The sequence below is a fragment of the Felis catus genome, chromosome E2 (assembly GCF_018350175.1).
Source record: "Felis catus isolate Fca126 chromosome E2, F.catus_Fca126_mat1.0, whole genome shotgun sequence".
Lineage (NCBI taxonomy): Eukaryota > Metazoa > Chordata > Mammalia > Carnivora > Felidae > Felis > Felis catus.
This window is the reverse complement of record NC_058382.1, coordinates 1,941,940-1,968,248: the sequence shown is the minus strand read 5'-3', so window position 1 is coordinate 1,968,248 and position 26,309 is coordinate 1,941,940. Positions and strand designations below refer to the sequence as shown.

At 44.3% G+C, this 26,309-nt stretch overlaps 1 protein-coding gene across 14 annotated transcripts in view; it reads right to left on the bottom strand.

Moving 5' to 3' along the window:
* Window positions 1–3,019: 3,019 nt before the first annotated feature.
* Window positions 3,020–26,309, bottom strand: part of PEG3 (paternally expressed 3) — a 50,390-nt gene continuing 27,100 nt past the window's right edge. For 10 of the 14 annotated variants that reach the window (XM_045046704.1, XM_045046703.1, XM_045046706.1 and 7 more), the window contains 8 exons: window positions 20,479–20,555; window positions 17,758–18,237; window positions 17,064–17,153; window positions 16,213–16,362; window positions 16,019–16,128; window positions 11,998–12,100; window positions 10,841–10,933; window positions 3,020–10,672 (listed from right to left, as the gene is read on the bottom strand). In XM_045046704.1, the coding sequence (XP_044902639.1) occupies window positions 6,648–10,672; window positions 10,841–10,933; window positions 11,998–12,100; window positions 16,019–16,128; window positions 16,213–16,362; window positions 17,064–17,153; window positions 17,758–18,151 (4,965 nt within the window). In that variant the 5' untranslated portion in view covers window positions 18,152–18,237; window positions 20,479–20,555 and the 3' untranslated portion in view covers window positions 3,020–6,647. Of the gene's footprint in view, window positions 10,673–10,840; window positions 10,934–11,997; window positions 12,101–12,269; window positions 12,757–16,018; window positions 16,129–16,212; window positions 16,363–17,063; window positions 17,154–17,757; window positions 18,238–20,478; window positions 20,556–22,997; window positions 23,068–24,742; window positions 24,880–26,309 lie in introns of those variants that run through there. The other 4 variants (XM_045046699.1, XM_045046702.1, XM_045046701.1 and 1 more) reach the window with 3 other exon arrangements.

The following is a 26,309-nucleotide window of genomic DNA, read 5'->3' as shown; positions in this document are numbered from 1 at the left end:
TCTTACTCGACACATCCCCAAAGGCAAGGGAATTAAAAGCAAAAGTGAATTACTGGGACCTTATGAAGATAAAAAGCTTCTGCACAGCAAAGGAAACAACCAACAAAACTAAAAGGCAACCAACGGAATGGGAAAAGATATTCGCAAATGACATATCGGACAAAGGGCTAGTATCCAAAATCTATAAAGAGCTCACCAAACTCCACACCCGAAAAACAAATAACCCAGTGAAGAAATGGGCAGAAAACATGAAAAGACACTTCTCTAAAGAAGACATCCGGATGGCCAACAGGCACATGAGAAGATGTTCAGCGTCGCTCCTTATCAGGGAAATACAAATCAAAACCACACTCAGGTATCACCTCACGCCAGTCAGAGTGGCCAAAATGAACAAATCAGGAGACTATAGATGCTGGAGAGGATGTGGAGAAACGGGAACCCTCTTGCACTGTTGGTGGGAATGCAAATTGGTGCAGCCGCTCTGGAAAGCAGTGTGGAGGTTCCTCAGAAAATTAAAAATAGACCTACCCTATGACCCAGCAATAGCACTGCTAGGAATTTATCCAAGGGATACAGGAGTACTGATGCATAGGGCCACTTGTACCCCAATGTTTATAGCAGCACTCTCAACAATAGCCAAATTATGGAAAGAGCCTAAATGTCCATCAACTGATGAATGGATAAAGAAATTGTGGTTTATATACACAATGGAATACTACGTGGCAATGAGAAAAAATGAAATATGGCCTTTTGTAGCAATGTGGATGGAACTGGAGAGTGTGATGCTAAGTGAAATAAGCCATACAGAGAAAGACAGATACCATATGGTTTCACTCTTATGTGGATCCTGAGAAACTTAACAGAAACCCATGGGGGAGGGGAAGGAAAAAAAAAAAAAGAGTTTAGAGTGGGAGAGAGCCAAAGCATAAGAGACTCTTAAAAACTGAGAACAAACTGAGGGTTGATGGAAGGTGGGAGGGAGGGGAGGGTGGGTGATGGGTATTGAGGAGGGCACCTTTTAGGATGAGCACTGGGTGTTGTATGGAAACCAATTTGACAATAAATTTCATATAAAAAAAAAAAAAGAGAACTGACCCTCTCACCCTGAACTACACTGACCCCTCACATAGAAAGGCCATCAATGCTGTGACCAAGGGGTTAGACATCACAAGAGATAACCATAGTTCAGTGGGATTTCATTTTAATATAAATAAAAGTTTCTAATAATATGAAATCACCAGGGATTCTGCCACTGTCAAATTCTACAGTTAGAATTAAATGAAAACTGTATTTTTATATCTAACAGTAGAATTCAATGATGTGACCTGCAGATTAGAAGGAGTCAAGTATTTAACCATTTTTGTGTCATGGAGTCAGGGACAGCAATTCCAAATTGGGCATAATGCACACCACCATTGTAGCCAGCAGTGATATACTCAGCAACCTGGCCAAAAATCTGGTCATGGTGGAATTACAAGGTTCCTCAAAAAGTTAAAAATAGATCTACCCTATGACCCAGCAATAGCACTGCTAGGAATTTACCCAAGGGATACAGGAGTGCTGATGCACAGGGGAACTTGTACCCCAATGTTTACAGCAGCACTTTCAACAACAGCGAAACTATGGAAAGAGCCTAAATGTCCACCAACTGATGAATGGATAAAGATGTGGTTTGTATATATAATGGAATACTACCTGGCAATGAGAAAAAATGAAATCTGGCCATTTGCAGCAACGTGGATGGAACCGGAGGGTATTATGCTAAGTGAAATAAGTCAGGTAGAGAAAGACCGATACCATATGTTTTCACTCATATGTGGATCTTGAGAAACTTAACAGAAGACCATGGGGGAGGGAAAGGGGAAAAAAAAAGTTACAGAGAAGGAGAGAGGCAAACCATAAGAGACTTCTAAGGACTGAGAACTGAGGGCTGATGGGAGTTGGGAGAGAGGGGAAAGTGGGTGATGAGCAGGGAGGAGGGCACTTGTTGGGATGAGCACTGGGTGTTGTACGGAAACCAATTTGACAATAAATTATATTAAAAAAACCAAAAACAGGGGCGCCTGGGTGGCGCAGTCGGTTAAGTGTCCGACTTCAGCCAGGTCATGATCTCGCGGTCCGTGAGTTCGAGCCCCGCGTCGGGCTCTGGGCTGATGGCTCAGAGCCTGGAGCCTGTTTCCGATTCTGTGTCTCCCTCTCTCTCTGCCCCTCCCCCGTTCATGCTCTGTCTCTCTCTGTCCCCAAAATAAATAAATGTTGAAAAAAAAAATTAAAACAAAAAAACAAAAAAACAAAAAACTCCCAATTCACCGGAGAATGACACCCTACCAAATGTGTGAGATGTTTTGGGTGGTAAAGTCAGGTTAAAATACGGGAAGTGACTCCCCTGAAAACTTTTAACTTCAAGGAAGAGTTGGAAATAGACACTTTAAAGATATAAAGATATTAACCTTTTATGTTAAGGGCTCACTCTTGTTTGTGGGTTTTTTTTGTTTGAGAGAATCTCCTATTTGAGATTAAAAAAAATGCTAACTCAAGTAACTGAAATATAGTTGTGGTTATCAAGTTAAAAAAACGCTACTGGAATATATATAAGTGCAGTTAAAAATGTGGACTCAAAGGGATGCCTGGGTGGCTCAGTCAGTTGGGCGTCCGACTTCAGCTCAGGTCATGATCTTGTGGTCTGTGAGTTCAAGCCCCACATCAGGCTCTGCGCTGACAACTGAGCCTGGAGCCTGCTTGAGATTCTGTCTCCATCTCTCTCTGCCCTTCCCCTGCTCTCTCTCTCTCACTCTCAAAAATAAAATAAAAACATAGAAAAAAATTTTTTTAATGCATAATCATGTACTCTTAAAAGGAATTGTTGAGATATGCAATACTTAAAAATGGAGTAAGATTTGTAAGCCAAACTTAAGGGCCTAAGGAGGCACTGAGCTTTTGGACTTCTGGTCATAACAAAAGACTATATTTACCAACCCCAAACTTGTAAAATGGACAAAAGAGGAGACTGACCAATATCTTATTTTTAACTTTATTTTTATTGTTGACACTATTACAGATAGATAGAACAACCACAACCATATTAACAAACCAAAAACCTGTGCACAGAAACAAGATGAAGAAAATATATCAAGATGTTAACCACAGTCTTTGGATGGTGAAAATATGGGTGAGTTTCTCTTCTACATTTCTGTAACTTCAAAGTTTCTATAATGAACACATACAGTGTTTATAATGGTATATATGTAATAAAGGTGGATTACCAAAACACTATGATAGAGACCATTCGAGGAAACCAAGACAAAATATTTCACCATAATCCCACAACGACCACACAACTATTTAATTGTTTTCCATATTTCTTCCCATCTTTGACTCTGTGTATACCTATCATTAACACCCTAATTATCATAGACTGGTGCACAGACCGAGATGTTAACAGCAACTGTTGCTGGGTGTTGGGAATATGGGTGAATTACTTTTCTTCTAGTTTTACTGAATTTTCCAAAGTTTGCTATGAGTATGTATTATATTTGTAATGGAGAAATACATACACAAGATTTAATACCAAAACACCAAAGGTCATTCAAGGAATTTGAGACAAAATATTTAACCATAATCCCACAATGACAACACTATTTCAATTATTTTCAGTATTTTTTTCATTTTAGACTTTATGCATACATATTTAACACTGTTATAATCACAAGCTTGTGCACTAAAACAAGATGGAGGAAATAGATCAAGATGTTAACAGTAGTTGTTGGGTGTTGGGAATACGGGTGACTTTTTCCTCTTTTCTAATTTACTATATTTTCCAAATTTTCCTCTGGGTATGTATTATGCTTGTAATGGAAACAAACATAATAAACTTTGTTATAAGAACACTATCATAAGGAACATTTGAAAACATTAAGATGAAAGTGTTTAACCATAATTCCACAAAGGTAACATAACAGCTATTCTGAATACACGTTTTGACACAGTTATAATCATAAACCTGTGCACAGAAACAAGAATAAACAAGATGTTGAAGAGTGTGTATCTGTCTTTGGAAGGTTGGAATATGGATTTTTTTTTCCTCCACTTTTCTGTATTTTCCAAGTGTCTGATGATGTGTTCAAATTATGTTCACAATGGAAACGTGATTATAAACTTTTTAGTAACACTACTATAAAGAACATTCAAAGAATTTAAGAAAATAATGCTCAACTATTAGCCTACAACAACAACAACACAACAGCTTTTGACTATAAGCATACATTTTTAATCAGTTATAATTGTAGTATAAATATAATTCTGTGTCCTGCTTTTTCCACTTAATATTCCGTAAATATATTTCCACGTTGCTACATAACTCTTGATTATCATTTTTAAGCAGCTGCATATAGTCCATGAATACCTTCACGTAATCGTCCTATTGTTTTGGCATTTATGTCATTCCTAATTGTTCACTAACATGAGATTGGAATGGACACCCTGTCATTTGGCAAGTTGTTTTCTGAAAAGGTTCTACCAATTAATACTGCCAACAGCGATCAACCCAAGTTCACCCTGATAACATAACGCTGGTTCCCATCTAAAGGGTCCCCCTCCTGTGCTGCGGGGCCTCGATTCTCCTGTTTTCTTGGCTGTCCATTCCAACCTCAGGTCCTTCTATGCAGCTGGCCCTCACCTATACCAAAAAGGCCCCTTCTTCACTGCCCAGGACATCCTGCTCAATTCATTCCCACCAACCTGGGCTTCCCAGCCCTGCTTCCCATTTTTCCTTCTGTCTGCTTCCCCACCCTCCTAGATCTGGCGATGTATTAGGACTTCCTTCTTTGGCTTCCTCATTTCTGCTTCGTGCTCTCAACCCTACAGGCTTCCTCAACTTTGGCATTCCCTGCAGCTCTGACACACATTCCCCAAGCCCTAACCACGCGGATCTAGGAGAGGAAGATTTAGACACGTTCCCCCAGCACATAGGTTAATTTTGCTTGCTCAAATTATCTGCTGTTGTCTTTTGCTCACTTAATCTACAGATCCACTTCTAAGGTTTTTTTTTTTTTAATTTTTTTTTCCAGCCAACTCAAAGCCAAAAAATTTAATAGTCATTATGCAAGGGGAGGGGAAGCAAAAGGAGTACAGGTGGTCCACAGAACAGGACACAGGAAACCTCAAGCTATGAGGTCAATTTCTGATTAAATGGAAAACTGAGGTGATCCGACAAACGTGACACTAGTGGATAGATAGCTCGGAAATACTTAGAAGGGCTGCAAGAGGGAGGAACAGATGGTAAGGAAACAAATTAAGGCTGCTGGGGAACCTGAGTCCATGTTAAGCTTAAGTTGACTGTAAAGAAAGCTTTTTTTTGTTGTTTTTTGTTTTTTGTTTTGTTTTTTTTTTTTTTTTTTAATTTTTAAAATTAAAGTTAGACATGGGGGAGGAGGGTCAGACAGGTGAAGACAAGAAATCAGGTAAGCGATAGAAAGCTCTAAGGATACTAGCTCCTGGGCACCCAGGGTGCAGACTGACTTGTGGCAGTTCACACTACTGAAGCCACGATGCTACTTGTCACTTAAGGCAGGAAGCGCACAAAGGAAGTGATGGAAGTTGTTAGTCTGCATCCTTATTTACAACACAAAAGTCTCTCCCTCTGGTTCTCAACCGTCAGTAGGCACTACTGTGATCTAGTGATGGTTGCAACCCACTCTTTAAAGGCAAAAACGTAGAATTTATAGGGAAAAGCTTCAGTTTTTGTAAATTCATTATCAAACACACATCAGGTTGGTTAAAAAAAAACAAAACTTGTAATATTTTAGCATGAGAACCACTGCAAGGTACAATGTGGCAACCAACCACTTTGGGTCACAAAAGGCCAATCCACATATTGTAAAGGCTTACACAGCATTAGGTTCCAAAGTGTTGGTGTCGACAAAATGGCTGAAAAGGAAGTTCAAAACACTTCTCTTTTCAAACAGCAAAGAATAAAAGACATTTTACCTTTCATGCTTACACTTGTACAGGAATACTTAAGAGTAAGGAATGACACACAATTACTCGAAACGATACCAATGGGGTCCAAATAATGCACAAGAAGTCTTTCTCAGAATCTAAGATGCTTAGAAATATATTCTAATTTGTTGCTCTCTTCCTCCTCCAAAAAAAAAAAAAAAAAATCCGAGTACCAGGTAAGGTACCTCTGCACAGTAAACTGTAACTGTATATCATATCAAATCCAAAGATATGTGATTACTGTTTTGCTACGATATGCTATTTTATATACACTGCAGGGAGCATTATATATAGGTTACAGAAATGTCATTTACAGTTGACTAGGGCGATTTCTGTAGTCTCAAAAACCCCTGGGGTTTTCCCTCAATAAGGTCACTCAGATGCAAGGTATGTGCTAGAGCTTTCCCATATGCACACACTGGTGCTGGATGGGAGACAGCTGGATGGGGGAGAGCTAGATGGGGGAGAGCTGAGACCAAAGCAGTTTCCACCTTTGGTTTCTTTTTAGTCTGAGTTGTCTGATGTTAAAAGTCAGGTGTGTACGTGCCAAGGTAAGTTTCTTCTGACATTGTTATGGATTGGTCTGAAGTCTCTGGTTTAGTAAGGGTCAAGTTCTAAGTGAAGGTTTCCTAACCTTTATACTTATGTTCTCAGCCGGTATGAGTATTCTGGTGTCTAGCGAGGGACAGGCGATCACTGAAAAGCTGCCCACAGACATCACACTTGAAATACTTGTCATCGGCCCTGTCGTTGTCGCTGGTGCTGGTGCTGGCATGTTCAGTGTAGCGGGAGCTTTCCCCATAGACATTTCCAGGCTCAAATATTATCACCCTGGCATGGGTTTTCAGGTGCTCGCCATAGGCAGAGTTGGAAGCAAAGGTTTCTCCGCATTCCCTGCAGTCGTAGTATGGCTCCTCAACCTGAATCTCTTGATCTTCGCCTTCTTCTTCTGGGTCTTCGATCCCTGCCCCGTCTGGCTCATCAGCATCTCCCTCTGGCTCTTCAGCTCTTTCCTCTGGGTCTTCGATCCCTGCCCCGTCTGGTTCATCAGCATCTCCATTGGGCTGTTCGGCCTCTCCGTTGGGCTGTTCGGCTTCCCCATCTGGCTCTGCAGCCTCCCCATCTGGTCCCTCGGCCTCTCCATTGGGCTCGGCGGCCTCCACATTGGGCTCGGCAGCCTCCACCTCAGGCTCGGCAGCCTCCACCTCGGGCTCGGCAGCCTCTACGTTTGACCCCTGGATCCGCAGCACTTCTCGTGGAACAAGGACATTGGCTTCCACCTCCTGGGCTCCTTCTTCTTCCTCTTCTTCAAGATGAAGCTTCTGATGCTTGGTGAGAACGGTGTTATGAATAAAGGACTTCCCACAGTCCTTGCATTCATAGAATGGTGAATCTCTTTTGGGGGGCTCAGTAAGAAATGAAGTATGAACAAAAGAGGCCCCATAATCATAGGGCTCGTCTTTCTCGTGAATTCTCATGTGCTCCCTAAGGTCTGACTGATTGAGGAAGGTTTCTCCACATGTTTTACATTCATAGTGTTTCTCTTCGGTTTGACTTCTCTGAAACTCAGTAAGGGCTAAGCCTGGACTCACTGCATCTTCACTTCTCTGGCCCTGTTCCGGTAAATCCTCTCTGGTGTGAATTCTCATATGCTCACCGAGGACAGAGCCATGAATGAAGTCTTGTCCGCACACGTGGCACTGAAGGGATGTTCCCGCAGTGGGATTCTTCTGTGGGGCACGAGGCCTCCGTGGGTTGATGACCAGGGGCTGCACAAAAGGCTCATCATACCTTCTTTGGCCATAAAATTGATCTTGCTCGTGGATTTTCTGATGCTCAAAAAGGAATGAGCTATGAACGAAGGATTCCCCACATGCCGGGCATTCATAGAGCTGCTCTCCAATGTAATCTTTCTGATACTCGCTGACAGAATGGGTGTGGATTACAGAATGGGTGTACTCACGACTATCGATGAGATACTCTCTGCCATGAACTTTCTGATGATCCTTAAGGTCTGCGCGATCTGCAAAGCCTAGCCCACAGTCCTTACAGCCATAGATTGCATCTTCAGGCTCATCCTGCTCGTCCTGCTCATCTGGCTCATTCTGCCGAGGCTCTTCCGGCCGAGGCCCTTCAAGGCCTATGCCCTGAATAACAGTGTCTCCAAAGAGCTTCCGACCATGGAATTCTTCTCGGGCATAGATTTTCTGATGTGCACCAAGGTCTCCGATGGTGGCAAAGCATTCCCCACACTCCCTGCATCTGTTGCGTACTTGCTGTTCAGCGTAACTTGTCTGCGCTTGCTCCTCGTCATAACTGATTTGTGTCGGTTGCACCATGTAGCTCGTTTGTGCTGCTTGCTGTGTGTAACTCATGTGCCCTGGCTGTACAGCGTAACTCATGTGCATTCCAGAGTAACTCGTCTGCACTGGGTGTTTGGCGTAACTCGTTTGCGCTGCTTGGTCAGAGTACCTCATCTGTGATGAGTGTCCAGCATAACTTGTCTGTGGTTGCTGCTCAGCGTAACTCGTCTGAGGATCAGTAGAGACTAAGCTGCGAATTACAGAACGTTCGTAGTTTTTACTTCCAGAGGGCTTCTTTCTATCGTGAATCTTCAGATGCTCAGTGAGGTCGTAGCTACGAACAAAAGATTCTCCACACTCTGGACATTCATAGAATTTCTCTCTAGGGCGAAATGTTTGATGGTCACCAAAACGTAGGGAGTGAATTACAGAGGTCTCATAGTTCCTACGCTCAATGTTTTTCTTCTTCGAACGAGCCTTCTGATGTTCACGGACATTTGAGGTGGGAGTAGATGATTCGCCATCCTTCTTAAGTTCACTGGATCCCTGACTAGTTGGACTTTTCTGAGATTCCATATGGGATACACTTTGTATGACAGAGTCCTTGTAGTTGTTATTCTTACCCCCTTCATTAGGGTTCTCTCTGGCAGGAGTTTTCTGTTGCTTATCATGACGGTCTGAAACAGAAGTGGAGGATTCTCCCTTCTCTTCACATTCAACGACTTCATTTCCATTGCAACTTTTGGGAGGTTTGAAAGCAGCTACACTATGGATAACAGACCTCTCATATTTCTTTCCTTCAGAGGTATTCTCTCCAGCATGGGCTTTCTGGTGTTCGGTAACACCTGAGCTTTGAATGGTAGACTCTGCAATCACTTTTGGTTTGCTGGGCCCCACTGCACTGTGACTCTTCTCAGCCTTAGCAAAGGCTAAGCTATGAATAACAGACCTCTCATATGGTTTCCTCTCATAGACGTTTTCTTGAGGAGGAACCTTCTGGTTGTCATCAGGGTTAGAGCTGACAGTGAACGCCTTCTGGTCCTCATCATCTTCAGGTGGTCTTGTTATAGTATGACTCTTCTGGGATTCAGTGAAGGGCACGCTATGAATGACAGACTTCTCGTACCCCCTGCCTTCAAAGAGGTTCTTTCGAGAATGAATTTTCTGATGCTCACTGAGGTCTGAGCTTTGCCTAAAGGCATCCCCACCATCTGTAAAGTCATACAGCTTCTCTTTTGGGTATGTCTTCTGACGCCTTTTAAGGGACTGACCAGGAATAAATGTTTCCTCACACACTTTACCCTTACTTTCAAAGAGGTTTCCTCTAGTATGGATCTTCTGATGTTCTTTCAGGGATGAGCTGTGATGGAAGGTCTCCCCACACACCTTACATTCATACATTTTCTCTTTACCATACGTTTTCGGAAGATCATTGGGGGGTGGGCTGGGTTTAAAGCCTTCCCCACGCTCATTATCTTTGTCATCTCTACCATGGATTTTCTGGTGGTCAATTAGGGCAGAGCTATGAAGGAAGGTTTCCTTACACACCTTACATTCATAGAATTTATCTTTCCCATATATTTTCTGGAGCTCACTGAAGGTTGGGCTAGGCATGAATGGCTCCTCATACTCCTCATCATTACATTCTGCAAGATGCTCTCTAGCATGAATTTTCCGATGTTCGGCAAGCGCGGCACTCTTATTAAAGGTTTCCCCACACTCCTTACATTCAAAGCGTTTCCCTCCAGCCTGACTTTTCTGAACCTCACTGACAGCCACACTATGAATAAACGATTCACCATACTCATAGAGATTCTCTCTAGTATGCATGATCTGATGTTCGACAAATTCGGAAATCACACTGAAAGACCTCCCACATTCATCACACACATAGGGCATTGCCCCAAAATCAAGTGGCTGCGACTCAGTGAAGGAGGGGGCGCTAAGGCTGCTCATGCTCATGGCTTTTCTCATTTCACTACATTCAAAAGGTCTCTTCCGTGCATAGCCCTTCTGCTCGTGAGCTGAACCCTTCCCATCTGTGTCAAACTGATAGCGCCTTTTTCTTTCAAGAACTCTCTTTTTGGAAACAAGACTCGAGTTAAAATTAAAGCCTCCCCCAAAGCCATTCCCTTCATAGCCCCTCTCCTGAATCACCGACTCCCTCTTGTTGAACGAAACTTCCTTCCAATCACTGTCTGGCCTTCTGGGGAACCTCTGGGACCGATCGTTAGATTCCCTTGCCCGTCCTGATTTAGAGTTGCGCGAAACGTCCTTGATGAATTTTTCCATGATCACCCCGTGGGAAGATTCATCTTCACAAATTCCCCGCCGATGGGTTGACTTTTTGGTTTCAGGCATAGATTTTAGACCTGAAAAGAAACCCCAAGTGTAAATACTCCCTAATTCCTGTACCTGTAACATTGAGACTTCTGTGATGATGGTGTGAATATAAAATGTAACAGGTCTACCAATACGTATGTACGGCTCCCATCTCATTAACTCAAATGGCCACTAGGTACAACCTGCCTCGTGCTTACCTCGACTGGTGCTTGGGTAGGCACTTCTCTTTGACCTCGATGAATGACCCTGTGTCATGTGGGAGTGGCCGTCGTCTTCCGCAAGCTGAACCCCTGTTCACAAGAATGATATGACAGCTTATGCTCAAGCTGGGCACAAGACTCATTACCGTAAGATGGTGCCTACCTTCCTAGGAACCACTAAACAGGAGGTGGCCCACGCCCAACTCCTGGAGTGTCTTCTATGTGCAGTCCCATGTCCTTACTGTCCACTCCTCAGCCCATTCTAGCCTGAATTTTGTTTTTTAATATGAAGTTTGTTGTCAAATTGGTTTCCATACAATACCCAGTGCTCATCCCAACAGGTGCCCTCCTCAATGCCCATCACCCATTTTCCCCTCCCTCCCACCCCCCATCAACCCTCAGTTAGAATCTCAGTTTTTAAGAGTCTCTTATGGTTTGGCTCCCTCCCTCTCTAACTTTTTTTCTTCCTTCCCCTCCACCATGGTCTTCTATTAAGTTTCTCAGGATCCAAGTAAGAGTCAAAACGTATGGTATCTGTCTTTCTCTGTATGACTTATTACCTGAATTTTAACTAATTCTCCTGATTCCACCTAGAAATCTGCACAGAGACCACTACATGTCCTGAAATTCAGTGCACCTTTTTCAGTCTTCACCTTCCTGTAATGAACACTTAAATCCTGACACCCTCTTTTTCACTGGCTTCCATGATTCTCTTCCTCTTTCTTGACTCTTCCTCAGCTGTTCCCCTAACACCAGAGCTCCTTGAGGCTCCACTGCCTTGCAAAGCTCTCTCCCCTCAGTGCCAGCCAACTGCCTACTATGCTAGCCAACTTCAAGGGAAGTCCAAACTGGAACTCAGGATCCCATTCTAAGTAGGTATTTAAAAATCCTCACTGCCACCTCTCTAGAAAAAGTACCAACTCTTGTGGCAAGAGCCATCTCCCCATTCTCCACGACCTTGTACAATACACTCAATATACCCAAAGCCAGAATGATTTTTCAAAAACACATCTCATCATTTATTTCTCTGCTTAAAATATTCCAAAGGCTTCTTATCACCCTTAAAATCCAAACATATTAACATGGAGTCTAATGTCCTATAGCTTTAAGAGTCAGGTGACAAAAAGCTCCAGTAACTGGGTCTCTCTCCTTACCCAGAGAGAGCAGCTTCCTGTAGTTTTCCATGTTGTCCTGAATCGGGTTCTGAGGCTTCCTGTCCTCGGTCAGGTTCACAACGTCCTGGTATGACACGGCATCCTAAAATACCAAACACAGACCTCTCGATGGAGTCCTTCCATGGGTGCCCAAGAGAGAAGAATGCTGGCAATACGGGCGCTACACACACAGATATGTAGAAAGTGCGCACAGTGTCTGGGGTTCTGAGTGATCCAGGGCGAGTTTTACTACGGACCTACTGCGTACCTACCTTGGTGCTAGACTGTGAGGAAGATCCAAAAGACGTATGACACACATTCCTTGCCCTCATGCAGCTTATAATTTGGTTGGAGAGAAAAGACTCATGAAACAATTAGAGAACAATAAACAATAAAGTGGGGTACAGATAATCAGTGCTAAATGGGTTTGGTAGAGGAACTTCAGTGGGGCCTTAAGTGGGAAGACTCTGACACAGAGAAAGGGGGCAGTGGTGTGAGAGCTTCAACAGGCCAAACATGGACTACGCGTGGCATGTGCAGGGATGGAAAACGTATTTCAGCAGACGTCTGGTCAGGAGGTGGGACTTAAGCCTCCCTCCGCGGTCCCAGTGTGTCCTGTGTTCACCTTCACTGCACAACATGGGTACATGCTGTGCTGTTCCAGGTGTGGAGATGTCCCAAATAACCCCGATGGAACCTGAAGCACTGAATGCCTTCATTTTATAGCTGACTTTCCCACCTGCTGAACACGTCTCTAAAAGTCATTTTACAAGTCCCTGAATTACTCGGAAGAGTCTCCTATGCAGGACCTCACAGTACCTTTTCTTACTGATGCCCTAGGACATCAGCAGTCTCAGGGAAGTGTTGTCCCAGGGACCACGGATGGCACTGAGGCCTGGAGATAGATGTAAGGATGGACATAGCACCGTGGGAAGCCCACAGGTTTTGGAACCAGAGAAAACTCAAGGACCAAAGGAGGACTGTACCATTTCTGAGCCATGCAACCTTGGGAACAGAAATCTTTCTAAGCCTCAGGTTCTTCATCTGTAAAATGGGAGAGTCAGCATCAACCCGCCTTGCGATATTACAAGTGAGGGTTTTCTGCAATGGGACGTGTTGTTCAAACATCAAGAAGAATTACATAAAAAAAAAAAAATGTAAATTACTAAACTTCTATATAAAGACACTTTGATATTGAATTTATTACAGCTCCTTGCTGGGAAGTGGCACGGACACAGCCGTGTGAAATGCGGAAACAAGAGGGCACGCACAACAAGATAAACCAGCACATACACTGGGATTTAGAGGAAGGCCTCATTGATGCAACTCCCAACATCTAGCGATGAAAAGCAAAAGCCACAACCAAAACTGAGCAGAGTTTCAAAACTAGAATTCTTTCTGGGTCTGGGCTGAGAAGGCCTAGAACGACGCACAAGCTACAGAAGCTCAGGAGGCTCTAAAACTCGGGACAGGCACCCTATAGAGCAAACTGGCATCATTTTTGCTGGTTGCCCAGCCCCTGTCCGGTGGCAAGCTCAAGAGCCAAAGCTCCACTAGGCTCAGGTTTGCGACAGTATGTCCTGAGTCCCAGCACTGGCGTATTCTGCTATGCCAGCAGGGACACAGGACATCCGTAGTGAGAGGAAGGAAACCAGGGCTCCTGACCTGGGGCGTTAGCAGAGAGAGCAGAGGAGGTCAAGAACTTGGGAGGCTCAGGGAGTCAGAAAGGTCACCGTCCCCAGTGCTGAGAGACCCCATGGGCAAAGGCAAAAGGGAAGGGTTATTTTTCACACTCTTCTTTCTGTCTGCCTGAGTAAAATAAGAGCACACTGAATTTTGAACTACGCTGTTCTATGAAAGAAAAACAATGCTTTATTTAAGGTAAAGTTAATCTCCGTAAGTGGGCGTCCCTATAGTGGCTCGTCACTTAGTATCTGCAGCCAAAACAGCACCTCAACTTGCAGGAGCGCCCACCGAGTTCCACTCGAATGGGTGACACCCGGAGGGCAGGCAGCTCAGAGAGTTACATGCGGCGCTAAAAGAGGATGAGGACTTCCTGCTCTGGGTGCCTCACGATACCATTCGTCTGCCTGCTGCCAGCCCGGCACGCCGGGTTAGGAGTGACCCGCCGCGGCTAGACTCTCGGCCTACACTGACCAGGAGCCAACCCTCACCGGGGTCGAGGAAAGGCATTTAAAGAGCAAAGTAAGACAAAAGCCAATTAGCAACCTCCTCTCATCTTTATTTCATGACTGTTTCAACACCCCCTAAATAACGGCTCATATCGCTCATCCCTCTACAGACAAGTGGGAACGGAGCAGGGCTTGCAAGCCGTGCATGCATACCGCACCACATTCTCGGAGGTAAGGGCGTATCACAGAGCCTTTTTGTTTTCAAAAATCAAGCTTAAGAGTGAGACTGTTTAGTATTTTTGTCTAGATTCCTAAAATTTTGGCCAATTTGGTTTCTTCAAATAAGATAACAAAATTAGTAGCAAACTAAGTGTGTCACAAACTTAGTTTCCCTGGCACAAGGGACAAGGACATCTGGGCTGGAGGGACAGTCACCTCCGACCCTACCCACCTTCCTCTGCATCCCTTCCCCTGTAACTGCTGCTTTGGGGTGCTCTGCTTCCAACATCTGGACACTGCCGATTCCTCCCTCTCATACACACCTGCATTCCTTGCTTATCTCCCAGACAGGGGACCGGTGACAGAGATTTCAGGGTGGGATCCGAAGCCTTCCATCGGCTGATGCCAACTTCTGAGTGCCACTGCAGGAGTGCACTGGGGACTGACCTGAGCTCTCTGCTCAGCTGGAGGACACAAGACCCTTGTGGCCAGGCCCAACCCCACCTTGTGGCTGACTCAGCAATTTTGCCCTCGGGGTTCCGGCCTGCCTGGCCTTTCTGTCTGGTTCCTGTCCCCGGGCCTTCGCCGGAGACCTCCTGACCCTACCTTCACCTGGCCTTCAGAAGTCAAGGGTTACTGCCTTCAAGATGCTTCCTTTCAAATCCAAATCCAAACCACTGGGACAACTGCTTCCCAGCGCTCAATTTTTCCTTCCCAGAGCTCTGCGGAACGAGCATCACACGGTATCCCACGGAGGCTTATTTGTGGGACTGCTGAATTCCACTCTGTCATTAAGGCTTGAAGTTTCCAGGGCATGTGGGGACCCAGATGACCTCAGACACCATGGCACTCCCTGACCTGGGCGAGGTCCTTAGTGCTAAAAGGAGATGCAGGTTCCTCGCACTCGGCTCCCCTTCCTCTCAAAGCCCTTTCCACGCTGCGGCTCCCCTTCAGAATGCTGGGTCACGAGTGACCCTACTCCATACAGGTCAGCCCAGATCCCAAGGCCTTTTCCCCTCCACTGATCTCCCCAGCATACCGCCTCCTAAAACTACTGCCAGAACTGCCGACATGCAGGCGGTGCCGGCCGCATGCCAGGCATCACATTAAGCCCTTCTTGGATACACATGAATCACACTCACTCCTTACAGCAGCCCGCTGACCCAATCACTGCATCCATTCTTCAAATGAGGAAACTGAGGCTCAGCTTAGTCAAGCAAATGGTCCAAGGCTGCACACCTAGCAGGTGGCAGAGCTGGGCCTCACACCCAGCCCTCGCTGGCTCCAGAGCCTTCGCTCTCTCTTGCCTGTGTGCTGTGTGGATGTACAGCCTCCCTGGTTCCCTGCAGTGGGCCAGAAAGACCCCTGCAACGGTTCTGCTTCCCTGGCTCCATAGGGAACCTCTGACATGACCGACGTACCACATGCCACAGTTGTGGGATGGCAAAGTGCTCCTCTGACAATGTGGGTCAATCAGAAAGTAGGCAGGAGTCACCCCAGCCACTTGCCACCTCTGCGGACAGGCCTGGGCTCCATGCAGGGCAGAAGTGCCCCTCTGCGCACCCAGGTGGGATTCTAAGGGTGGAAGAGCATACCCTCCTGGGAAAGAAAGGCCTCTCTGCCATGAAATGAAGATGGCCTTTCCAGAAAGAGAGGAGACCTAAGCATACCTGGGATCTTGACTCATAATCCATCACAGAATCCCTACGTTTGCGTTCTCTTTCTGTCGCAAAAGTTGTTTTCTCCATCAGAGGAAGGGAAAGGTCCCGTTGAGGAAGTCCTGGGAAGAGACAAGGCGTCACAGAGGGACAGGGTGTGGTGTGGCCCTGCACGCCCACCAGGGAAGTCCGAGCATGGGACATACTGCCTCTGGGGTTCCTGGGGTATGGCCAGCGGTCCCGAGACCCCAGGTCTCTGCTCCTGCCTCTCCGCTCCCGGTCCCGGTCCCAATCCAGATCCCAGTCCCGGTCTCGCTCCCGGTCCCACTCCTGGTCCCAGTCCCGGTCCCGGTCACCTGAGAAAGCCAGACATGGAGGAATTAACACGGTTCAGGGCCACGCAGGATGGGGGCCCTAATCCCCCTCCTCCTTTGAGGAGATGGATCCCACACTGAGGTCTCCAGACTCCCATGCATGACCTGGGCTCTTTTGATTACCCTGGACCCAGAACACCACTTCTGGAGGCTTTGCCCAAGTGCCACGGACGGCAAAGCAAGCGCCACAGCGTGGTTTAGAGGCCGGTCCCCTGCAGACACTTCTGTTGTTTGCTGGCTGCCACACCATCAGCCCCACACTCTGGACCATGACTTCAGACCCGCCCGCCAGTCTCAATGTGCACATGACCCTGCTCCAAAGAGACAAAACACGTGCCCTCCCAAAAGCAAGCTTCCTTTTGAAAAGTTCTTGAAGGACCTTAAAACAGGTTTTAGAGGCAAAGTAGTGATGAACTCTGCCCCTCCTGGGCCAATTTCAAACAGCTTCAAATACTTTCTCATTATTTAAAAAAAAAAATTACATTTCACACCAGACACTGGTGTCTGCTTGGATATAAAAATGTCTCATTCCATCATCAACTGTCCTTCCCCTCAGATCTGCACCGCTGTCTCCACTGATGGTGCCAGGCCCACCATACACTTCTGGGCACTGGGCGGAGCTGGTAGCCGGGGAAGCTGGGCCCAAGTCTGCCCCAATGGCGTAACCTGACACAGTTACTCACTGCAGAATGATGATGCAGAACGTGGCGGTGGGGACTCTGCTCCCTTCCGGCTCATGCTGTCTTCGCTGCGGAGGTCACTGTTGTTGTCATCTGAGAGGACCAGACACTGACTTAATGCTCTATCACCTCTCGCCTGTGTTCTCAAAATAGCTCCCCCGAGTGGAGTCTGCCCTTGCCCCAACCGTGCAACCCCCTGCCTCCCCGGGAAGCTGGAGGGATCTGATCCCCACATTCCTCAGCTTCCTACCACGCCTGGGCAGGCTACATGGCTGTGACCGCCCTCACCTCCTCTCCACACAGCAGCCACACACAGCTCTCTGGGGTAACACACCCTTCGTGTCATGAAAAGGAGCCCAGGCCAGGGTTGTGAGGTGCACAGAGGCTTGTCAGTTCCTCACAGAGGCCCTCACTGAGGTGTGCCTTTCCTACCCACACCACCTTAAGGCGGTGGTTCTTAACTGGGGCGCTCTACTCCCCGGGGACAGGTGGTAATATCACGTCCGGCTGTCACAGCTGGGGAGGGGTGCAACCGGCATCCTGTGGATAGTAGAGAGGGGCTAGGGGTGTGTCACTGCACATCCTATGACAGGCTGGCACCCCACGAAGAGAGTGACCTGGCCTCGACTACCAATGGTGCTGCGGCTGTGAACCCCAGGGAGATCATGGCTCCCCGACAGCCTCCACCGTGCCTCACCTCCTGGTTCATACATCTCCTTGTAATTTTCCAGCAGAGTAACTAGCTTCTCACAGTTCTCAGGCTTTTTTGCCCGCACCCAAGGCTTGATCTTTTCTGGAAGGATGGTCAGGTACTGCTCAAGGACCAAGAGCTCGATAATCTCCTCCTTGGTGCGAGTCTCTGGCTGCAGCCAATCGAGGCAGAGGTTTCGGAGTTTGAACAGTGTCTTCCGAGGCCCAACAAATTCCACGTAGAGGAAATTCCGAAACCTCTGATGAAAGAATTCAGGGTCAGTTGCACCTTCTCTTATGGTGGCATCCGGCTCCTTAGTCAAGTCACTGTCTAGCTCATGCACATCTGGGGCCCAAGACTTCTTGGGTTTGGTGGCAGACAAGTACTTTGGAGGCAGCATTTTTCTAAGTGAGATTTTCACTGGAGGAACCAAACATGAGTCAACAGGAAAGACGCGGCAGGCTGTGACAGTCAGTACTCAGGGACCTGTAGATCATAAGGAGATACACACATGTCCCAGAAGTTGAGGATCAGGCAGCAGTGTGGGGCTGCCCTACATGGGCATCAATAACACTTTGTGAACAAACCACGGGGGCAGAGATGTGCACACTCGCAATACACAGATGCATGCGCAGCACACGAACATAGCCTCCCACAGGGGTAACAAGCATGACCTCTGGGCACCATCAAACCTATTTGAGAGTCACCTCTGCTACTAACGGGTGTCATGACTGTGGGCAACTACTCAACGTCCTGGAGTCTGTCCCCTTATCTACACCAGGGAACAACAGCCCTCAACCCTTTTTAAAACTGTGAGATTAAATAAGCTAATATACCTAAAAGGCCTACCAACCCAATGCCCACAATGCTCAAGGTGCCAGGCATTACTAAAAGTGGAGGTTGATTTTTGTTCTCAGCAAAAATGGAAAAGGGGATACAGGGAATGAGGGCCAAACCTACCATTTCTGGTGATTTCTGAACATCTCTATAACTGTGGGAAGTTCTACTGGCCAGAGTGGCAGAGTCTGCAGGTCTGCTCAGGACCCCTTCCCTCGGCACCGCACACCCTTCTGACGAGTGCCTGTCCTGAAACCCAGCCTCGGGCTCTGCTAACACCACCTCCTCCGATAGGTCTCCTGAGCTGCACTATCCATCTCTCAGGTGTTGCAAGCACTCCTCACATGTATTTTTAAATGCTGCAGTTAACTTGCCCCTCTCTGCAGCCTAAACTATAAACTCTACTCGAGGGATTAGAGACTCACTTTTCCAGACCTGTATCCTCTAGTGTCTGCCTGGCACAAAGTCAGGTACCAACAATGGTAGAACAGATTGAAATTAACAGACATAAACCCATTTAAAAACTGGTTTTAGGGGCATCTGGATGGCTCAGTTGGTTAAGAATCCAGCTCTTAGTGTCGGCTCAGGTCATGATCTCACAGTTTCGTGAGTTTGAGCCCCGCATGGTGCTCTGTGCTGACAGCGTGGAGCCTACTTGGAATTTTTTCTCTCTCTCCCTCTCTCTCTCTGCCCCTCCTCTGCTCATGCTGTCTCTTTCTCAAAAATAAATAAATAAACTTTAAAAATAAATGAATAAATAAATAAATAAGTAAACAAACAAATAAATAAATAAATAAGTTTTAGATGTAGGCATGCATTATTACATGGCTGAAGAAGCACAGCTAAGTTTCTGGGGAGAGAGAACATCCTGGATTAACCTCTATGCCCTTGCTTCCAAAGAACATTCTGGTGTGTCACCCACCCTCACCTGCCCACTTTTCTACCAACCCCTCTAGGAAAGAACCAGCTTTGATAATCCTCTGTATTGCTGCATTTATTTCCCTAGTTGTCTTTTTATTACCTGCCCCTTCTTTTTAGAAAAACCTCTTAGACTGAGTTTAAAAGCTGATTTTCATCTTTTTTCTAACATAACCAATTAAGGCTATACATTTCCCGTTACCTAAACCATCTCCCTCTGTGGACAGCCACAAATGGTACAAGAAGGTAGGCAATATGGGAAAGAAATTTAGGTTTGGGTGGGTGAATTAATTCACCTGACAGTTTTGTACTTCTGGCTTTACTTCCAAGGAAGAACAAAACAATATGCAGCAAAAATTCTATGCTTTTGTTTTAAATGGAAAACCAGTAAGTTTAAAATTAAAGTTCTTTCTTTAATGTTTAAAGAGAAAACAAGGTGTTTCATTTATCATTGGGGAATAAATGTAGCAAACTCTGCCATGCCCTTTTCCCCCCTGCAGTGATGGGCTTCGGTTCTGCTCATGCACAAACACCACCCCCACCCATGCTCTCTCCCACCGCTGTCCTCTGAAGCATCAGCACACACACACACACACGTCCATCAGGAAGACCCTCAGCAATCAAGCACTGCCTCCCTGTCTGCCCTGCCCTCCTTGAGGACGGGTGACAACAGAGGAGAGGGCATGAGATGACACCCTGCCAGGCAGAAGACTTCCAAAGCCAGGGATGGAAAAGGACAAGTATCCAGTCTCTGAGGACTAGAGTGATGCTTGGCTAAGAGGGACAGAGAGACTGCCCCTGACAAGGCAGAGCTCTCAAACCCAGCAGGCCTGAATGGCAAAGATGAAATGCCTGAGCAGGAAGCCCAAGATTGCTCTTTGGCATTCATATCCCAGAGGAAACTCCAGTCCCCTAGAAGACGCTAGTGCAACTTCTCAGAGGTGACAGGATACCTTCAGGTATGTAAATCACCTGTTTGGGAAGAGGATCCTTTCCAGAACTTCAGAACAAGCAGCTCTCCACGGGAACAGAGTCAAAATGCCAGGGACCTGCAGACATTTTAAAGACAAAAATATATGGACAAATAAACATGGAAGAAATGTAAAAAGAGTGTTAGAGAATTAATTCTCCAAATGGCTGTGAATTCAGATAGCATTAGAGGTGAGGACTTATATATCACCTTCAAGAAAAGGCCAATTCCCAGGTCATAAACCAACAAAGAGAAATAGAAAGCCTTCCCATTGTCTTTATGAAATCAGAATAATTTAAAAAGCCAGTACAAAACTAGCATTAACAAACCACAGATCAAATTCAGTTATAAAAGCAGACAAAAATCTCTGGCACTATCACTGTTGAACACTATTCTTCAGAGTTCCATCCAATTACGAGGCAAGAAAAATGTGAGGCATAAAGAAAGATCTAAAACTATCATTCTCTTTTATGTAAGAGCATTCACTCAGATTTTGTGAATTAATGGAAGCAGACCTGACAATAATTTAATAAGAAAATCACTTACAACAGGCTCCCTAAATATGTATCAGCAATTAAAAATTTTAAATAGTGGGAAGAGAACTGCCATTATAAAGACAGAAAAGATTTAATGAAAGACAATACCATCCACATGGATAAGATTACAAATTATAATAATAAAAGGCAGTAAATAGAGAGACATAGGATAATCATGGGAGATGTATGGATCTGGCATATTAAAGCTCTAAAACCTCCCCCAAGTTAATCTATATAATTTAATGGAACTTCAAAGAATATTAATGTTGGGGAACTTGGCGATCGTTCCAAAGTTGACCTGGAAGAGTTCCATTTGGTCAATATTTTGAAAATTCACATATCAAAAGACCAACAATCCATACAAAAAATTTAAGAAATATTTTCACGTAATCTCATGGTAAGAAAGTTCTTTTATAATATGCCTGAAGGAGAAAGACTACATAAAAATAACAATGATGGTTGTTTACACCATCAAAACCCAAGAAATAAAACAACAAAAAGACCCACTTGTAACTTATGATAAGAAAGTGGATTCTCTTAGGAATTGTGGTCTAAGTTGACCACACGTAGTCAAGTATCCGGCAGTGGCATGAAACATGGCATTTACAAACTAGTAAGGAAGGCACACATTATTTCAGTAAACAGTGGTAGGAAAACTAGCCAATCTTTCACTTGGGGGGAGAAGGTCATACCATACATAAAAATGCTAAAACTAAAATCAAAATAAAATAAATAAAAGATTACTTTTTAGAATTATGGAGCAGGAAAGGGCTCTTCTAACTAGACGACAAAATTGAGAGCTATTAAGGACAACTTTGACTTCATATATGTACTTGTTTACTATGGTAATTTTTCCTCCCAGTACACATATATTTGAAGCATAAACCACCAGCAGGTGAAAACTACATACAGTAACTGTAGGATGAAAAGGTTTGACAGAGAATAATTTTTCTAAGAAAATACAGGCAGGCAAACCTGACTCAGAAAGCAGAGGAAAATCTAGGGAAGAAATTTAAAAAGATGAAATAATTTAAGGAGCAACTTCCATAAAAGTTCCATGAGCAATGAGTTCACCATGTTATAAAAACCCTTCCAGAGCACAGAAAAGAGATGGAGGACATCTTACTCATTAAAAATACAACCGTTTGAACGCCCTTAAGAATTCGATCACAAGGTACACGCCAACTTCTACACCAAAAATTCACTCATTTCTTTTCTCAAGAAATTCAGGACTAGAGTAAACAAATTTGATGTTCTTTAAATGTGCTCAAGATTTTCTAACAAGGGCAACAGAACAGCCTGTGGTCAGCAAGAACATTATACATATATATATATATATATATATATATATATATATATATATATATATATTTTTTTTTTTTTTTAATTTAACAGGAAAAACTTAAAAAAAAGAATCAGGCCCTAACAACTCCTTCCCACAACTGCAGAGGAAGTTCATTTCAGATCTGAGAGTAAAAAAGGACTTTGAGAACAGAGTAATTGTAAAAATGGACAATGTAAGTATCTGTATGAAAAAGAAATGGGCGTACTCACATAATGCTTATGGCAATGGAGATTTTATGGAGGGCAATTTGGATAACTTCTTGAAATTTTAAATGTACACACCCTGTCCTATAAATTCTATTTCCATGAATTTATTCCAGAAATACATAATCACATATGTCCAAGAATATAGTCACTGAATAGTGCTGACAATGCACAAAATATAGTACATATTCATATAATGATTATGAAACCTTTTAAAATAATGAGCCAATTGTAAATAAATGGATATAAGATGACCTCTAACGTAGTTAAGTGCAAAATGGGACACGAAAATGGGTACAGCATTCTAAGAAACTATAAAAACAGACGTATTTACTTAGATAATTTCTGTAAGAATATATATGAGACTAGTAATAGTGATTAATAGTGATCACCCCTGGGGAAGGGAATTGGGGGCCAGGGAAAGAAGGGAAACTTACTTTTTCACTGTATAGTCTCCTTTTGTTTTTTGTTTTTATTTATTTATTTTTTACCATGAGCATGTATTACCTAGTCAAAAAAATAAATTCAAAGTTAAAACAAAACAATAAACAAAAGCACTAGCAGAGGCCTTAGAGACTGTGCTGCCCACTGAGTGGGTTCACGCAACCCTGACACCTTAACACTGAGGGGGTCTCCTCCCTTCCCTGCCTATCCCACCCTGCTGGAGTCCAAGGTCATATTCTAAACCAGATGGCAGGCAATTTAGAAACCCCCAAAGAATCAAGTCTGGAACTTCTGAAACCAAGAATCACATAAGGAAATTGCAGCTATAAGTTGAATATACTCCCCAGATCTCCAGCAATTATTAATACATAATTGTAAGGTCATCCCCTATCCTAGGGATTCTGAAATCTAACTGATAGACCTGTCTGCCCATGTGCACAGAGGTACAGATCTCAAGTGTGTTCAGAGAGGCACTGTGTGCAACAGCAAAGAACAGGGACAGGGAGGAGAAGGCCCAAGCATAATTCCAATGCCAGAGCCCACCAAAAGACCACTCACTCACTACTCAGCAGATGGAAAAATAAAAATGGGTACAAATTTTCTGTGCTATAAGATGCAACCAAAATAAAAACAAACCAGAAGAAGAGGGGGGAAATATTTTGCAACATAGACAACAGTTAATATCTCAAATGTGAGAAGCTCTTAGAAACCAATAAGAGAAATGTCTACCCGTAAAAACAAAAAATACAGTTCATAAAATTAGCGATAAGTTCCAACAGTCACATCGGAATCAAAGAAGTGTGAAATATTACAGTCAACACCTTTTTGGCCTATCAAATGGGCAGATATTTCAAAAATAATCAACAAGAAAAACTGATGTTGGTGAGAAGCTGGCTGGTGCAGGCATGAACCATAATTCTGGATGCCATTTCAGCCTATGTTTTAAAAACATTAAAAATGCCCATTCCTTTTGAACCAGCAAGTCTCCACTTAAGGACAGTCAAGTAGGTAAAATATTAGTAAGAAAAAAAAAAAGCTATGGGGCGCCTGGGTGGCTCAGTCGGTTAAGCGTCCGACTTCAGCTCAGGTCAAGATCTCGCGGTCCGTGAGTTCGAGCCCCGCGTCGGGCTCTGAGCTGACAGCTCAGAGCCTGGAGCCTGCTTCCGATTCTGTGTCTCCCTCTCTCTCTGCCCCTCCCCCATTCGTGCTCTGTCTCTCTCTGTCTCAAAAATAAATAAACGTTAAAAAAAATTAAAAAAATAAATAAATAAATAAAAAGCTAAAAAGTCAGGTGCCCACTACAATAAAGTCCTTATATATACACCTAATTTCCAGTTTATAAAAGGTAACACATGCAGCACTAAAGAGCTGCTGCAGTAAATGATGGCAGGTGACGCCATTTTACACATGGAGCCATGGGAAGGGACAAGCACATGTCAGAAAAGTGTTAAGCACATGTCAGAAAAGTGTTATGTTGCTAACGTGTTCTTGTATAACTATGGTCCTAACACGGGGCACAGATCCTGTCTCAAGAGTCAAACTCCGGAAAAGGAGACACTGATCGACATACTCCTACAGCGGTACCTAACAGCAGGTGAGTCTTGTGAGATGAGGTTAGGTGCCATCCTGGCCAAGTGACCCAACCTTTACCCCTTACTCACTCTGTTTACAGACCAAAGGGCAACTCAGAGTGGGGCCAGATGTGCTGTGCTAGTACTTGCCAGGGTCCCATACTCACCTTACCCTCAGGAAGACCCAGATCTCAGGTGAACTCGTCCTGTGACAGCGCCTCTGGCCAATCAAAAGCATAACTGCTCTACCCACTTCGCCCCCACTTCCCCAGTCCAGCTTCTGCCTCCATGGCAACAGCCACGCCTACCGTTGAAGAAAACAGAAGATACAGGTTTGGAGGTAGCTGAGACGAAAGCATCACAAAGGAGCTGAGTAAAGGTTTGTCTGAAACGATCGCATGAAATGTTGGGGCTGAGGGGGTAGCCTGTCCAAGGACAGACCAGAAAGGCCAACAATAACAATTTACCCATATGATCAGAGATGTGCCTGAAGATGTGTGAACCTAGTAGAACTGAGAGTGCCTGCACTTAAACCCAAAGTCTCTGAGGGCAAAGCCTCTGCTGCCTTTTTCCACCATTGTATTTTTATCTCACAGGACTGGCACATAGGTGTTCAATAAACAGTTTTTTGCACTTAGATGCAAAAATGTTTAATAAATCCAATCTAGAAAAGTCTAGCCCATTCCAGTAATACAAAGGAAGATATCCCAATTCCAGGGGACTGTTCTATACGATGGATTATAAGGGGAAAGGGATCCTGTGAGCATTGTTTCGTGTTAAAAAGCATTTGCAAACTTCAACAGCCTCTCCTTATAGTGTTCTTAGCAAAGAGTACAACTAGGAGGCCACCTATGAACAATAAAGATTTATCTCAAATAAAAGCAAGCAAGCATATTAAACACTAAAGGTATTCCAACTAAAAGTGGGAGCCAGGAAGGGAGGACCTCCACCACAACCACCATGCAACACTATTCTGGAAAAACCTGGCTAACACAACTGAAGAAGAAGAAACGAGAAGCATAATGTGGAAAAAGCATTATTTTGAGCTAAAAAACCTTGTCACTAAATACAAGAAAAGAATCCCATTAATGGCAAAATAAATAAATTCTCATAAATAAATTCAAACTATCTGCAACTCCAAACAAAAATTTTTTTAAATGTCTAGGACATAACACAAATCCTAAATACATGAAGACACATGTTTTTGGATGGGAATGTGGAAATTGTTGTCAATCCTTCCTTGAACATACATTAAAATCCAATGAAAGGATGGGAAGCTTTGATAAACTGAGAATCCAGTTCCTCTAAAGAATAAAGGTACAAAACTATCAGGACAATACTGCATAAGGTATGTATGTGGTGGGGGCAATGTGTTGTCTGTAAAATGACCCAAACATATGGAAACGTACAGTATTCTTTCCAACACAATGACGCAAGTGTCAAGACAAATACACTTAACCGAGCTAACACAGCCCAAAACCTGACTTGCATGAAAGTGTACACACACATGGGATTTAGTTTACAATAAAGAAAGGTCTTTAAATCAAAAAGAGCATTAACTGTTTAAATACAAACTATGAACTCTCTGAGGACTAAGTGGTAAAGAATAATTTTAACAAAAGTGATGAGAGGGGATGGCCAACACTTTAATTTCTGACCAGTTATTCAAGCATGCATTTCCAAGAAGGTTGGGACAGCCTCTGGCATTAGGAAAGCACCACAAACCAGTGCTGG